The sequence below is a fragment of the Sinocyclocheilus grahami genome, unplaced genomic scaffold (assembly GCF_001515645.1).
Source record: "Sinocyclocheilus grahami isolate Dianchi unplaced genomic scaffold, SAMN03320097.WGS_v1.1 scaffold179.1, whole genome shotgun sequence".
Taxonomy (NCBI): Eukaryota; Metazoa; Chordata; class Actinopteri; order Cypriniformes; family Cyprinidae; genus Sinocyclocheilus; species Sinocyclocheilus grahami.
In genome coordinates, this window is record NW_015505358.1 from 302,572 (window position 1) to 318,299 (window position 15,728).

The 15,728-nt window shown below is 36.6% G+C and overlaps 1 protein-coding gene across 1 annotated transcript in view; it reads left to right on the top strand.

Annotated features, from left to right (window-relative positions):
* The window catches only part of stxbp5b (syntaxin binding protein 5b (tomosyn)), a 47,197-nt gene that overhangs the window by 17,545 nt on the left and 13,924 nt on the right, over window positions 1–15,728 (top strand). The window contains exons 3-19 of the mRNA XM_016284060.1: window positions 4,389–4,470; window positions 4,808–4,908; window positions 6,165–6,299; window positions 6,476–6,539; window positions 6,649–6,732; window positions 8,176–8,299; window positions 9,516–9,594; window positions 10,052–10,206; window positions 10,892–10,964; window positions 11,037–11,184; window positions 11,261–11,328; window positions 11,496–11,536; window positions 11,853–12,073; window positions 13,268–13,455; window positions 13,712–13,837; window positions 14,753–14,904; window positions 15,564–15,647. Of these exons, the coding sequence (XP_016139546.1) occupies window positions 4,389–4,470; window positions 4,808–4,908; window positions 6,165–6,299; window positions 6,476–6,539; window positions 6,649–6,732; window positions 8,176–8,299; window positions 9,516–9,594; window positions 10,052–10,206; window positions 10,892–10,964; window positions 11,037–11,184; window positions 11,261–11,328; window positions 11,496–11,536; window positions 11,853–12,073; window positions 13,268–13,455; window positions 13,712–13,837; window positions 14,753–14,904; window positions 15,564–15,647 (1,925 nt within the window). The remainder of the gene's footprint in view (window positions 1–4,388; window positions 4,471–4,807; window positions 4,909–6,164; window positions 6,300–6,475; window positions 6,540–6,648; window positions 6,733–8,175; window positions 8,300–9,515; window positions 9,595–10,051; window positions 10,207–10,891; window positions 10,965–11,036; window positions 11,185–11,260; window positions 11,329–11,495; window positions 11,537–11,852; window positions 12,074–13,267; window positions 13,456–13,711; window positions 13,838–14,752; window positions 14,905–15,563; window positions 15,648–15,728) is intronic.

The following is a 15,728-nucleotide window of genomic DNA, read 5'->3' on the forward strand; positions in this document are numbered from 1 at the left end:
TCGACTATTCGACTATTGTTTTCAGTGTCGACTAGTAGGAGCTGTACCGTTTAGTCAACTAGATCCGCACATCCCTAATATATATATATATATATATATATTATTATTTTTATTATTATTATTATATACTAATATTTGTTGTTGTTTTTTTCTGTAGGCTATTCCTTTTCCCCTCTTTATTTACTACTTGCATTTGATGGCATTTCTTTAAATGCTTAAATTTGTCTTATTTAAATTGCAAAATATGATTGAAATGTGTGGTTTTCTCACATAATTGGGATAAGATCAAATAACCACGATCTGATGAAAAATCAATAATCACGACAGGACTAACTCAGAACCCCTTGACAGCCGCTTAGCAACTGCTCGGAACACCTTAGCAACCAATCCACCTATCAGGACCCTAGCATCACGTAGCAATGCCATTATCTATTGTCTGTCTTTCTCACTCTAAGGCATATACCTTCAAACTTTAACAACTTTCCAGCAAGACTTTGGGCCAAGAATCTTGTCTTGATGAGCTTCCTTTCCTACTTAATAGATTGTGTTTTTTATTAGATATATTTAAGTCTCATTTAATTAACTAATCAAGCAGCTCTTGGCCAGAGAGACAGAATTTTAATTATGCTCCGATGGCAGTTTTATTAAAGATGTACAACCTCGTGCTTTGCTGAACCGGCATGTGTGTAAAGCTTTGATTGTTTCTGGAGCTCTGGATAGTTTTCTGACTAGTCCTCACCTTCCACGTCATCTCATCTTCATTCACATCTCCTCTCTGCTTTGCTCTTCTCCTGCTTGTTCTATCTTTTGAGAGCTGCATTACTGCCGTGTTGGCACTGTTTAGTTCCCAGGAACAAATGTCAGCGGCTGCAGGGAACGTTGACAAGCCTGTCCGCTTTAGCTGCTTTGTAATCTTTTGCTCTTGAGGCCTGTATTATTAGGGCATAGAGTATGACAGCACCCTTATCAGATTGCATGGCTGTTTGCTCTCAGTGGAAGCCCCTGTTGTTTGAAGTGAGTCACCCTTTGTGGTCGGCAATGTGATGCTTTAGCAAGTAAAACTTCTGTGTGGATTTCACATTTGAAATGTTACAGAGCTTTGTTCATTTGCGCCTTTTAGCGTGTATAACCGTGTTGCATGTAAGTATTGACTATTAGTCGGAAATTACTTTGGGATAAATCCCATGAAACCTGTCAAGAACAAATCCAGATCATATTTTGACCCAAAATCAAAAGAATGAAATGAGTCGGAGTGATTATTGTTGCACTGCTTTACATTATTTTGATAATCAGCATAGATGCTTGCACTACAGTAGGTTTTTACATTTTATTAATGTGGGTTATCGTAATGAGAAATCGTCATGAAAGTAGTGTCACAATGCAAAAAAAAGATCCAGATAATAAGAAAGACGTTAAAGAACATGTACACAACGAGCACTTTTGTGTTTTCTAGGCCAATTTATACAGATGGAACCTCACAGATCAGCAAAGTTCTGCACTAGAGGACAGTGATTTTTGTTTTGGCCCCAAACTGACTCATTGTGAAGTGTCCCTAGTTTGAAGCCCAACTGGAATGTTTAGTTTTAGTGAATCCAGATCCTCACATATGCACACATAATCATGTTTTCCAGCATTCATCTCAAGCCTATGTTTAGTGGATGGTCTGTTTAAAGTTATTCTCACAGACTATGGTGTATTAGATTAGATTCAACAGTATTGTCACTGTGCAGAGTACAAGTACAGAGCCAATGAAATGCAGTTAGCATCTAACCAGAAGTGCAAATAACAGAGTATATAAATAAATATAGATTGTGTATATACATTAAGCTTTATGACATGTAGTGCAAGTTATGAGATAGGAGGGCAGAGACCAACTCAATGCAAATGACTGTACATACAACATAGGGTGCAAGGAAAGTATAAACAGAAGGAGTATTATACAGTGAGTATAAACAGAAGGTGCATTATACAGTGAGGTACGTAAATAGCATATGTTTATATATGGCCAATTACCAAAACAGTGCAAACGGTATCCGGAGGTAGAAATGTGCAAGGGAATGTGCAGAATATCAGAGAAATGTGCAGACAGGTTAATGTTCTAAACAATTTATTTATTTATTTTTATTTTTTTAAGTTAAGCATTAGGTGGTCCATCTAGGATGTAGTGTTCAGCGCCTGAGATTGGAGTTCAGTAGGCTGACCGCTGAGGGAAAGAAACTGTTCCTGAGTCTGCTGTTGCGACAGCGAAGACTCCTATAACATCTCCCCAATGGGAGAGGAGTGAACAGTCTGTGATTGGGGTGAGAGGAGTCTTTGATGATGCTTCTCACTCTCCTTAGGCAGCGTTTGTGGTAAACGTCTTTGATGGAGGGTAGCCCAACACCAGTGGTGTATTGGCCAGTTTTCACCACCCGCTGGAGGGCTTTCTGGTATTTTGGCAAAGAATTTCCCACTTAGACAGGAAGTGGCCATTTGACTGACATTTTATGCAACCAGTCAGTTAACTTTTTCCCCACAACGTATATTTGAAGAGTTCAGTTGCAAAAGGCTTTAGGTGCCATCTGATTTTCTCATTTCTCATCTCATTTTTATCAGGCTCTTATGTTTAGGTTCAGTAATTTTACTTTAATGGCAATGTATATGTCCTTTTCTATGCCATTAAAGTAAAATAAATTAACATAAATATAGGAGCCTGATAAAAATGCAAATTTTAGATGAAAATTTCAGACGGCACTTAGAGGCTTTTGCATCTGAACTCTTTATCTGTCTTGTTCGCAAACCGTCGCGTCAGCGAGGTGAGTTCATGTTCAGTGTAATGGCTCTTTTCCTGTGCGCAGTATTACCAATGTTGTTTACCATAATTGATCTGTTTAACAGAGACACATGATACGTTTCAATGGTAGGATGCTTGTGACCGAAGAACACAGAGTTAACGTATTAAGACGCCGTCAAGCTTCACATACTGTAAGCTGGTCCTGTGTACTTGTAGGGCTCTCAGGTCTTATAAATATGTTAAGTCACTCAAGAGGAAATTAGTACACTGCTGCAGGATACCACTGATTCAGTACAGATTAGAAAACCATTTCCTGTTTATAGTGTCAACTATTTTAGCATTCATTCCCTGGCATGAGATGTGTTAGATGTCCTAAGGTAACAACATACAGTGTCCATATGTTGTTTTTCAGTGATTTTATTAGGCAGATAGGAAGCTTTCTAATCTAAGGATATGACGAGAGCGAGATAGCCTTTGCCCTTGGGTCACACAGGGCTCTTCATACTTGCCCGTATTGTATTTTACATTATACAGACATTGACAGTACAGTCAGGTTCAAGTACAGGTTCTTTATTGGCATCTATGGTTCCATGAAGGACCTTTCTATTGCACAAAAGGTTCTTTATGTTCTTCACACTAATCAAAGACGGTTCTTTTAAGAACTGTTCGCTGAAAGGTTCTTTGGAGAACCCATAATGGTTCTTTAATAGCATCGCTGTGAAAACTCCTTTTTGTAACCTTTATAAGAGTGTAAGCTGTAAAGTAACTGTAGGTTTTCTTTGGATGTGTTTGAATGATATTACGATCTAACAGAGAATCTAAAAAGCTCTTGTTAGCATAAACATCCATCAACACAACAGTTTCCTCACCCATTATAAAAGGCTGGAATCTGCAACCTTATATGGAACAGAACTTGCATTTGTGCCTAAATGAACATGGAAAGCATGCAGTGCAACACGGTACTGCTGGTGAGTATGAATGACTGTTTGACTGAGACAGTCGTTGTTGTCCTGTTGGAGAAGGGCTCTATGGGAGCATTTACAGTGCATTACTCCAGAGGACTGAAGCAACATTCACAGACAAGACTTGAGACTCTGATTAGGGACTTTGTGTAATCCATTTAGTTAAGTCAATGGACAAGACCCTCAGTAATATGACGCACAGACCTCTGGGAACACAGATTCCCTCTAGTGCCGAACCCTGGTGGCTTACTTGCATTGTCTGTGGGTTGTTCAGAAGTAACATGAACGTATTGATGGATCTGTTTTTTTATGGTAAAATGTACATGAAGGTGTATATCTTTAAATGCTGTTCATTTAAATAGAGCATATACTGTAGTCTCTCTATTATAATGCATCCATTTTCTTTCTTTCTTGAAAAGGGAGAATCTTGGTCAGTCTGTGCTATTTTCTGTAGAATGAAAACTGGTGATTTTTAGTGCAAAGCTCCAAGATGTTTTTCTTAAATTGACATGTGATAATTAGATGAGGGTGAGTGAAATATCCCTTTAAATATGCAATGCATTTATATACAGTAGTCATATTTTGTGTTTAGCACATTTGATAGGGACTCTAAGGTGTGTATGTGTATGTATGTACCTTAACTGAGTCTACAGATTCGGTCGAGCAGGAGTGGAGTGTTACTGCCGGCATGAAAGTGGATCGGCTGTCATCCAGCTGGAGTTTCTTGTCAATGAAGTAAGTTCTGCCCTGACTTCCTGTATAGTCATTTCCTATTCCTCCAGGTTGTATCCCTCTTCCAATCGTGACATTGCCTGTACCTTTTGGTTGAATATTTAGTCTTTTAATCTGTTCAAAATGTAATGAATTACAAATAGTGGTCGACCGATATGGGAAAATAAAAGTCCTGCCTCGAACACATCGGCCAAACAGAAAAACTTATCGGCCAATGCCGATATTTGAAAATGCCAAATATCGGCCGATATATCGGCCATGGCGATATATATAGGTCAACCACTAATTACAAATGTACTGCTCTCTTATTTCAGTCATTTTTTGTGTGTTTGGTCCATAGGGGGCGCTGGTCAGTGCTTTGGCAGATGACAGTATTCATTTGTGGAATCTGAGGCAAAAACTTCCAGCCATCCTTCATTCTCTTAAATTTAATCGGGAGAGGTAAGCATCCTGTGGACAAATAAACCATGCACAACTGTTGTGATATGCTTATGGTGATTATCAAAATGGAGAAGAAAAAAAATATATATATATACAGTGGGTACGGAAAGTATTCAGACCCCCTTAAATTTTTCACTCTTTGTTATATTGCAGCCATTTGCTAAAATCCTTTAAGTTAATTTTTTTCCTCATTAATGTACACACAGCACCCCATATTGACAGAAAAACACAGAATTGTTGACATTTTTGCAGATTTATTAAAAAAGAAAAACTGAAATATCACATGGTCCTAAGTATTCAGACCCTTTGCTCAGTATTTAGTAGAAGCACCAAACACAACTGGACTCAAATGAAGGTGTAGAACCATCTCAAGGATGATCAGAAGAAATGGACAGCACCTGAGTTAAATATATGAGTGTCACAGCAAAGGGTCTGAATACTTAGGACCATGTGATATTTCAGTTTTTCTTTTTTAATAAATCAGCAAAAATGTCAACAATTCTGTGTTTTTCTGTCAATATGGGGTGCTGTGTGTACATTAATGAGGAAAAAAATTTACTTAAATGATAAATAAATTTAGCAAATGGCTGCAATATAACAAAGAGTGAAAAATTTAAGGGGGTCTGAATACTTTCCGTACCCACTGTATATTTATATATATATATATCAACTGCTCTGAGAATGGGTCACTTTTACATGCATTTGGGAGCACAACATTCACCAAACGTCTTTCCCTTACTTGATGAGAAGCACTTTAAGGGCTTCCTGCAGTTTTGTGGCTGCAAGGTTTGCACAGGCAAACACCACTTACATTTTCTTTAGAAAATACTAAATTTGGCCTTTAGCTGGGCCTTCAAAGTTTTTGTCTTTTTTAAGTAGCAATGCACTTTTGAGTTTCTACATTTTCTGTTAATCAACAGACCACGAAGGCTTGAAATGAATGTTTGTTCAGAGACAAGAGGGCAGGACAATGTTCTCAAGTGTCCTCAAATGCATATAGTCTTGATTGGTGTCCCATTCAGAAGACACACTAAGACTGTGCATTAAGACACAGTAATGCACAGTCGTCCACTGTAATACCAGTTGATTTATCAACCGTGACTCATTCATTTTGCCAGATTTCGCTCTGCTGTTATTGCCATTTCATCCTTAATGTGTCACGAGGCACAAATCAATCAAATGCTCGCCATCGTATGAGATAATCACAGGGAATATTTCACTTTGATTAAGGTCAGCTTTCTCCTTTTCTTTGGCAGGATCACGTTTTGCCATTTGCCATTTCAGAGTAAATGGCTGTACGTGGGCACGGAAAGAGGGAACATTCACATTGTCAATGTGGAGTCCTTCACCCTCTCAGGCTATGTGATCATGTGGAACAAAGCCATTGAACTGTGAGTGTCTAGACACCATGAACTCCAGTGATTCTCGTGTGTTTTCTTCTACTGTTGGCTTTCGGAGATTTTAATTAAAGGTCTTACGTACAAATATTTACTCAAGGTCATCATGCATGAACTCTGCATACCACCTTGGAATATTTTCTGCGCAAACTCTCACCTCTCTTCAACAGTTCCTCAAAGACTCACCCTGGACCTGTAGTTCATATCAGCGATAACCCTATGGACGAAGGGAAAGTACGAAATCTTAACACTTTGGGATTAAATATATTCCCACAATACACTTTCTGATTGCTCTGCTTTTCAGTTTGCATAATTTCAGAAAAGTTGTTTCTCTTTTTTTCAGCTTTTAATTGGTTTTGAGTGTGGCATAGTTGTGCTTTGGGACTTGAAATCGAAGAAGGCTGACTACCGATACAACTATGATGAGGTGAGGCTATGTTATTGTAGGATATGGACCAGTCATCCTAACTGGATGTCACATTTTCGAGGTCTAGGTCTTTTTTAAATTTCAGACAAACTTAGAGCATTGTTTAAAGCAAAGCTTATTACTTTTGTTCCTTAACATCATTGAATGGAAGGAAGGAAGGTCTCCAGTAGAGATGGGATGTACTCCAAGTACTCAGATGAGACAGTAGTGATTGATCACGAAAACACAACAATAATTGCATGTTATTCTCTTTTAATACAGTAAACTTTACTTTAAAATTCATTGACAGCTGTACATCTCCAGTCAACCTTCCATTCACATGTTTAATTTTAGTATTAGTTATGACATTTTTGGTGGTAGCTTGCTGTTCACATCATAAGACAGTAAATTACACATTAAAAGTTACAAGATAGGGAAAACATTTTCACTCAGAAATTGATAGTAGATTTCACAATTAATTATTAAGAAAATCAAGTAACACATTGAATTAAATGTGAAATTTTGAAGTAGAAAGACTGAAATAGTATTTTCTTGGTTTTTCTATTTGAAAATGAAAGAATTAAGGTGAATATTAACATTGTAATTTTACAGTTGTAATGTAAAATAAAATAATAATATTTTTTTTTAAATAAATTTTAGTAATTTTTATATTTTTATTTAGCAAAAAATAAAAGTACTACTACTACTACTATTAAAAATAATAACTGATATGTGACCCTGGACCACAAAACCAGTCATAAGGGTCCATTTGTTTGGCCGAGATACAACTATTTGAAAATCTGGAATCTGAGGGTGTAAAAAATCAAATCAAAATACTGAGAAAATCGTCTTTAAAGTTGTCCAAATGAAGTTCTTAGCAATGCCTATTACTAATCAAAAATTAAGTTTTAATATATTTACAGTAGAAAATTTACAAAATATCTTCATGGAACATGATCTTTACTTAATATCCTAATGATTTTTGGCATAAAAGAAAAATCAATAATTTTGACCCATACAATGTATTTTTGGCTATTGCTGAAAATATACCCCAGCGACTTAACACTGGCTTTGTGGTCCAGGGTCACATATTGTTATTATTTTAAAGCCATATTGATAATCACAAAAATTCTAAATAGTATTTTCTTGTAAAATATACACCAATAAACTTTGTTTTATTTTCAACATCAAAAAAAAAATAAAAATACATTTACAATGTATATGGTGACTTACATGTGCCAAAATGGACATATCACTTGATTTATTTATGGAGTACACAAATAAACAACTCTAGTCTAAAGGAAGTAACTTTTTTCAGAAGCCCTTGTGTTATCTATGAGGAACGGAACTAAGTTGTTTGTTATGTTTTTGTTGACTCATATTTACTGTCACAAAACATGAACCGTAGCTTGCCTGACCTGGTTTCTCTTGTGGTTGATTACTCATCCTTTGTTTGGCCCTTAGGCGATCCACTCTGTGGCTTGGCATCACGAGGGGAAACAGTTTGTGTGCAGTCACTCTGATGGCACGCTTACCACATGGAATATACGCGCTCCTGCCAAGCCTGCTCAGATCATTACACCGCATGGTAAGCTTCTGCCCAAACAAACTCCCTTCCAAGTTCCTCAGGTTGAGCGCTCCAGGGAGCACAGAATAAATATCAAAAGACCGTAGTAGAGGTGAAATTTGTCATTTGAGTTCCGTTAGCAGCACCAGTGAAATAAAAATTATTGTTTCCAAACAGGTTTCTGAAAAAGATCAATGTTTTTAACGAGTCATTATAATTTCAGGCAATCAGCCTATGGATGATTACTTATGGACCCTTTTTTCACAGACTGTGACGACACGTTTCCACTGTTATTAACATTTTAAAATCTAGCAAAGTTTTGTGTATTTCCATTAAAAATCAATCAATAAATAAAAAATTATAATTTGTGTTTCATTACCTTGGCATTAAATTACACAAAACCGGTTAATTCTAAATAACTGTGTGAGTGTTTCTAACACAACGGCTAAAGGGAGTGACTCTTCTCTGACCAATGTTATTAATCTCTCTATATTTTTTCCTCATTTGTAAAGTCATAGAAATGCTATCATGGATTTTTGCTATTAGTGCTAATGGGAGAGCAAAAATTATGTTTTTTGTTGTTGTTCACCACTATAGAAGTTTACCCAACTATGACAACTTCTTCTTCTGAAAACCCTGGAAATGTGAAAAGGGTCCATAGTTTTCACTGCACATTAAACAGGGAAGAGGAATGTGTTTCAACCTCCAAAAAATTACAAACTTCAGCTTTAATAATGCAGGTTTTTTTCCACTAAAAACATCATATACTTAAGGCTGAAGCAAAGCAACCCTTTTACAAATGCATCATGATTCTTAAACAAAAATGCAGACTCTGTCCACAGAAATTTATCATCAACATTTTTATCATCAAAGTTATTTTTAAAATGAGTAATAGATGCATCGAAAATGGTTTTGGAATCAAATTATGACTCCATGGATTAAAATCAAACCATGAGATGCCTAAAGACTTCTACCCCCAATTTATTTATTCTTAAACAAAAATGCAGACTCTGTCCACAGAAATTTATCATCAACATTTTTATAAGTAATAGATGCATCGAAAATGGTTTTGGAATCAAATTATGACTCCATGGATTAAAATCAAGCCATGAGATGCCTAAAGACTTCTACCCCCAATTTATTTTGGTTCCTATGATAAAAATACACCGATACTGGCGATAGAAAAGGAAATAAAAATATTTGCACACCTTGTTTAACATGCAATATTCTCTCCCAGGTAAACAGCCTAAGGATGGAAAGAAGCCGGAGCCATGCAAACCCATCTTGAAAGTGGAGTACAAAACTACCAGGGCAGGGTAAGGCTTCAGTGGAAGCTGAACTCAGGGTCGCGTTCTTGAAGCAAACAGAGCATGATGCATTACACACGTTGCATTGCAAGAGACTGTCTGGCAGAGGTGCTCCGGTTTTATGGTTTTAAGGAGATGACCTGATGTTTTTCAGAAGACTGACATGAAATATAAAACTAATTGCACAATACGTTTTCTCATGATGCATTGGTTTGAGACTTGTGCAACCTCACATTGCGAGAGACTGTCTGGCATAGATACTTCTGTTTTATGGGTTTTATAGGGATGACATGATGTTTTTCAGAAGACTGACATAGATACAGCTAATATGACAATACATTTTGTATTGCTTTTAATCATATTCTTCATTCCACTCTTTCTGAATGAAGCACTAATTTGTTTCACTTCCGGCTTGGCTTCTCTTTGCATCATGGAAAAATTAGATTTGTTCATTTGTTTTGTTAAGGGACCCATTCATGGTACTGTGTGGAGGTTTGTCATATGATACAGTGGGTAGGCGAGCCTGTCTGACTGTGATGCATGGGAAAAGCACTGCAGTGCTGGAGATGGACTACCCCATAGTGGATTTCCTTACGCTGTGTGAAACCCCATATCCAAACGGCAAGTCACTGCCCCACCTATCGCTGGATTTTCTCCCATAACGTTTACTGTATATTTCACAGTGCCTTTACAAACAGAGTCAAAATACAATTAAAGAAAACAAAGCAGCATTGATTTACATTTTTTTAAGTTATTTTCGTATATATCATCAGATTTTTTCTTTTGTATTATTATTTATATTATTTAATGATTTTTATTTTGTAGTGAAAACTTTACAAATTAGAACTAGACTAAGATCTATATGTCGGGCTGGGCGATATAATGGAAAAAAATATTTTAGACTCTTTTTCATCAAATGAATCATATACAGGATATATGTGATTCATGATGATTTATTATAATTAAATGTTATATACATTTATATTATTTATATATGCTTTTCTATGACATGTGTTTGTTATTTATATTTATTTATTTCTGTAGTTAAATCTTGACAAATTCAAACTAGACAGTGTGCTCTATGTTGGGCAATGTAATGGGGGGAAAAAAGACTTTAGATTTCTTTTCTTTTAACGAACAATAATTTTTAGACCAGAAAGTCATTGCAAAGTAGATAATTTATGCAAGAACAAAAATAAAAATCTAGTTATGAAAAGCATTTATCAAAAAATGTTTTCACTAGATAAGTAAGAAAAATAAATGGTATATTATGTTTAAAATAATTGTTCCGTCTGTATCCCCACAGATTTCCAGGAGCCTTATGCGGTTGTTGTCCTGCTGGAGAAGGATTTGGTTGTCATTGACCTTGCACAAATTGGGTGAGTAAATGCCAAATGTGAAACAGGCTGTCTTTGCTTGTGCAGCTGTTTTATAAAAAGCTCTCTGTACAGGTATCCTATCTTCGAGAATCCTTATCCTCTGTCCATCCACGAGTCTCCGGTGACCTGCTGCGAATATTTTGCGGACTGTCCAGCTGAAGTCATTCCTGCACTTTACTCAGTGGGGTCCCGACAGAACAGACAAGGGTTCAGTAAGAAGGTAACATTTTGCCCTCCTCTGTTTAAGAAAATGCATAGGCCTAAAACGGCTGGTCCAAATCTGTGTTTTTATGCAGGAATGGCCCATAAGTGGAGGTAACTGGGGCCAGGGAACACTAAGTTTCTCAGAGATGATCATCACTGGGTAAGCAATCTCTCGCATACACGCTCTGTTTGCTGTACTGAAGCCTTTTCACGTTTAATATTTGGATTAGAGAGGGAAATAGTTTTTTGGTATTAGAAGGAAAAATGGTTTTCGGTTTGGAGCCAGGGCTGTTATTGTTTTCTTCTGTTTTCTTCTTGAAACAACAGGCATGCTGATGGATCGATCAAGTTTTGGGATGCCTCAGCATGTGAGTTTCTGTCTCGGAAAACATACTTTTATGTTTTATGTCACAAGTAGAATCTACAGCATTATTTTGAGTTGGAAAAATAGTAATAATCAGATAAATATGTTGGCCAGTTTGATTTTTGCTTTCAGGTACCAATAAGAGTAAAAGCACTCTCAGCTACATTTAAGACATTTTTACAGATTTTGCAGATTTCTCTATACGATATGTAAATCAGAAAATGCAGTTGAAGTTTGCAAGTTCCGTCTGCAAATAAAAAACATTTAGCAACAACTAATGAAGATAACTGAAAATGAATATGTTCTTTTGTGTCTGTCAGTAATGCTGCAGGTTTTGTATAAGCTGAAAACAGCAAAGGTGTTTGAGAAGCCCCGCGGTAAAGAGGAGAAATCCAGCACTGAAATTGTGGATGAAGATCCGTTCGCCATTCAGATCCTGTCCTGGTGTCCAGAGAGCCGTGTGCTCTGTGTGGCTGGAGTATCGGCTCATGTCATAGTGTACAGGTTCAGCAAACAGGAAGTCACCACTGAAGTGGTTCAGGTCTGACCCATTTAAATGCAGGATGTATACATGTGTAGATATTAGTTTAAAATGGATAGATTTGTCTATGAGAGATTTCAGATGCTGCTGGTCAGCATTTGATTTACATTCTTTACCACTTTTAATCATGAGTTCATTTTAAATGGTCCTGCTATATGACAAATGTTTAATATTAATATGAGGTTGCAAAAAACTGCATGGTGATTATAATGCAATTAGAAAAATGTTGTTTAAAGCCGTTTTAGATGGAGTTTAGTATGCACACTGCAGGATATTTCATTAAACATTAAGTTGTTTTGACACATGGTTTCCAACAGTTAGACTTCCATATGCTGCATCCACACAAATGAGTAAAGCTCTCACTTATTTATGTTTAAAACCTTGTTTTTTAATGAGGAGGTGTCACACCGCAGGACTGAATAAATCAACATGGAGTAGCTCCACACAGTAGCTCCACATAAATATTACAAATATAATTAATAGCGGATAAAACTCTTCTTTATACTTACAAGCCTGGAAAAAATCTTCCTTCCAGGGTCCTGATTTGCGATATTATATAATATTAAGGCTCCCCAAGAGATTTCTCAATTAGAAATGAATGTCGTGAGTCACTTTACAAGAGAAATATGTGTATAAAACTACAATAATGTTGTTTATATTTGGTAACAGTGGAATGTTGATAACTGTTGATAACAGTGTCACCATATGCAGTTCAACTTAATGTTCCTCCTATATATTTCCTTTTATGCCAGATATTCCTTTGTTTGTCCCTCTGTTTCTTTTTCTTAATTTTGAATTTTCTTATTTTTTTCTTTTTACAGAATTTAAATATATATATATATTATAGATGCTAAAGTATTAAATTATTTGCATAGATAATTTTGTTTATGGACAAAATGTGTGTTCTTTTCTTTCCAGATAAATAATGATTTTAGCAAATGGCTGCAATATAACAAAGAGTGAAAAATTTAAGGGGGTCTGAATACTTTCCGTACCCACTGTATAACAGAAAAATTAATTGGCACTTTTCTATGAGCAGAGTCAAATTAATTGTCATGTCAACTCATGGACATTTAATTTATTTTTTTTGGGCTGTGAAATTCATGGAAATCTGTATCTCCATCTATGGGCATATGGATCTGTGAACATGCATATGTTTGTATAGAGTTGATGACAGTTGTCTTGTGTCTGTAGCTCCTGGAGGTGCGTATGCAGTGTGAGCTGACTGAAGTGGAGTCTCCCGAGTGCGGAGGTGAGCCGGCGTCGACTGTGTCCACCCCAGGAACCTCATCCAGCCCTCAGACCAGCCTGCCTCAGTCCCACCCCTCCACCAGCAGCAACAACTCGTCTGACGGCCTGCGAGATAACGTGCCCTGTCTCAAGTACAGTCTGTTTTCATTTATTTCAGATTTACTCACCTCTAAGCAGCATGCAAAAACAACACAACTAAAACTTCAGACTTTGATCGCTTCACATGTTGATGAAATGGTCTTTTCCTGTGTAAGTTCACAGGTTTGGGCCATAAATTTGGCAATGTGGACCAGATTTTTGCTTAAATGTCTGGCTGTTTGACCTCATGATTTGGTCTGTGCTTATGATAGCATGTAGTTAATTGGGTCCTGTGTCTTATTTGGCCAGGGTCAGGAGTTCTCCTCTCAAACAGTCTGCGGGTTACCAGGTGGAGCTGCTCATTCAGCTGGTGTGGGTCAGTGGGGAGCCGCCACAACCGATCACGAGCCTGGCCGTCAACTCTGCATATGGCCTGTAAGTCCACGAAACGACAGCACAAACTACTGATGTTTTAACTGAGCAATTAAAAACACTTCCTTTCCACAACAGCTGTTCATTATCTTTCAGACACGTGTTATCTGTCATGATCCTTCATATTAAAACCTAGCAGCCATGCTTGAATAATTGTTCTTCATTACAATAATAAAAAATTTGATCTACTCAAACACTATTGAAATGCACAAATGTAATTAGCCACAATATGCTCTTATATCTGATTACCATAAACTCATGTGTTGCTGAATTTAAAGTTGAATATTTTCAGGTAGCAGATTTAAGGGTGGAGATTTCAGTTTAATATCTGGTGTGTCCTGGAGCCTTGAGTAGAAATAGTGATTAAATCAATGCTGTGCAAATGTTGTAAAGCAAACTGTAAAAGCTAAGAAAAAGCAGTTTACTTTTTAGTTATAGATGCTTAAGGGCATTTTTTTCTTGCCTTTATTTATAGGCAATTTTATTTTCAATTAAATGTTGACATTTAACTTCTTAAGTAATTCACCGCTGGTGGATATATTACGCAGCAAAAACGGTTTTCAACATTGATAATAATAATAATAATGTTTCTTGAGCAGCAAATCAGCATATTAGAATGATTTCTGAAAGAATCATGTGACACTGAAGACTGGAGTAATTATGCTGAAGATTCATTTGATTACATTTTAAAACATATTGCAACAGAAAACAGTTATTTTAATTTTAAATTGTAACAATATTTCACAATATTACTGTTTTTACTGTATTTTTGATCAAATAAATGCAGCCTTGGTGAGCAGAAGAAACTTCTTTCAAAAACATCATAAAAAATCTTTAATGATTCCAAATCTTAATTTAATAAATCTTAATGTTTCCAAACTTTTGACCGGTAGTGTGTATCTGTTGTGTGTTTTACAGAGTTGCTTTTGGCAATGGTAACGGACTTGCAGTGGTTGATTACCTTCAGAAAACTCTGCTTCTGAACGTGAGCACCGCTGAGCTGTATGGCTCAACAGATCCTCACCACAGACAACCACACTCGCCCCGCAAAACCAGACAGCCCTCGGCAGGTGAACAGACAACAAAGAGAAAGCTTCATCTTCTTACTAATAATCATAACCTCTGCATGTTGTCAGTCTGTGTTTCTGTCTGATAAAGTAAAGCACATGCTCATCATGAGCAGTGTCAGTCTACGGACCGTGATGCTCCTGCATCTCTGGCCGAGGAACCATCTGCAGCGATCTTAGAAAATCATCCGATCCATATACTCCAAAAGGGGTGCTGGTGTTTGTTCTTTTCTGTCCCATGTCTTTGCTTGTTCTTTTTGTTGTTCACTCATATGAGTTTCAGTCTTTGAAATACACAGATGCCAACAGATTGAATTTAAGGCCATGTGACATTATTGTTAGGGATGCACTGATATAAAAAATCTGACCAATACCAATTTTAAGTGGTGTTTGAAAAGGCATTTTATTCATACGTTAAATTTGAATGTACAGTAAACAATATTTGAACTTCTAATACTTTGCATTGCTATGCATTTATTGTCAATTATTCTTTATTATTTTTAGACCTCGCTCGATTATTGAAAATAATAAAGTGGAAAAAATGTCCTGAATTCAGTCTCTGGACTCTGTCAGTTCAAAGGCCTTCTAGTTGTTCATTTGATTTTGTGTCATTGTTTTGTCTCACCCTTTCAATATTCGTCTCTCTCTGTGGTTTCGTAAAGACACTCTGCATAAGAAGTCTTGCATGTCCGGCCTCTCTAACTTTTATTCTGAATCTGTGAAAAAGCTTCGTTCTTCTTTCCTCAGTAAGTCACATGGCACTCATCAAAGGTCTTGTCCTTCTCTTTATATCTGTCTGCATTCTTCTTTTTCTCTTTGTTTAACAC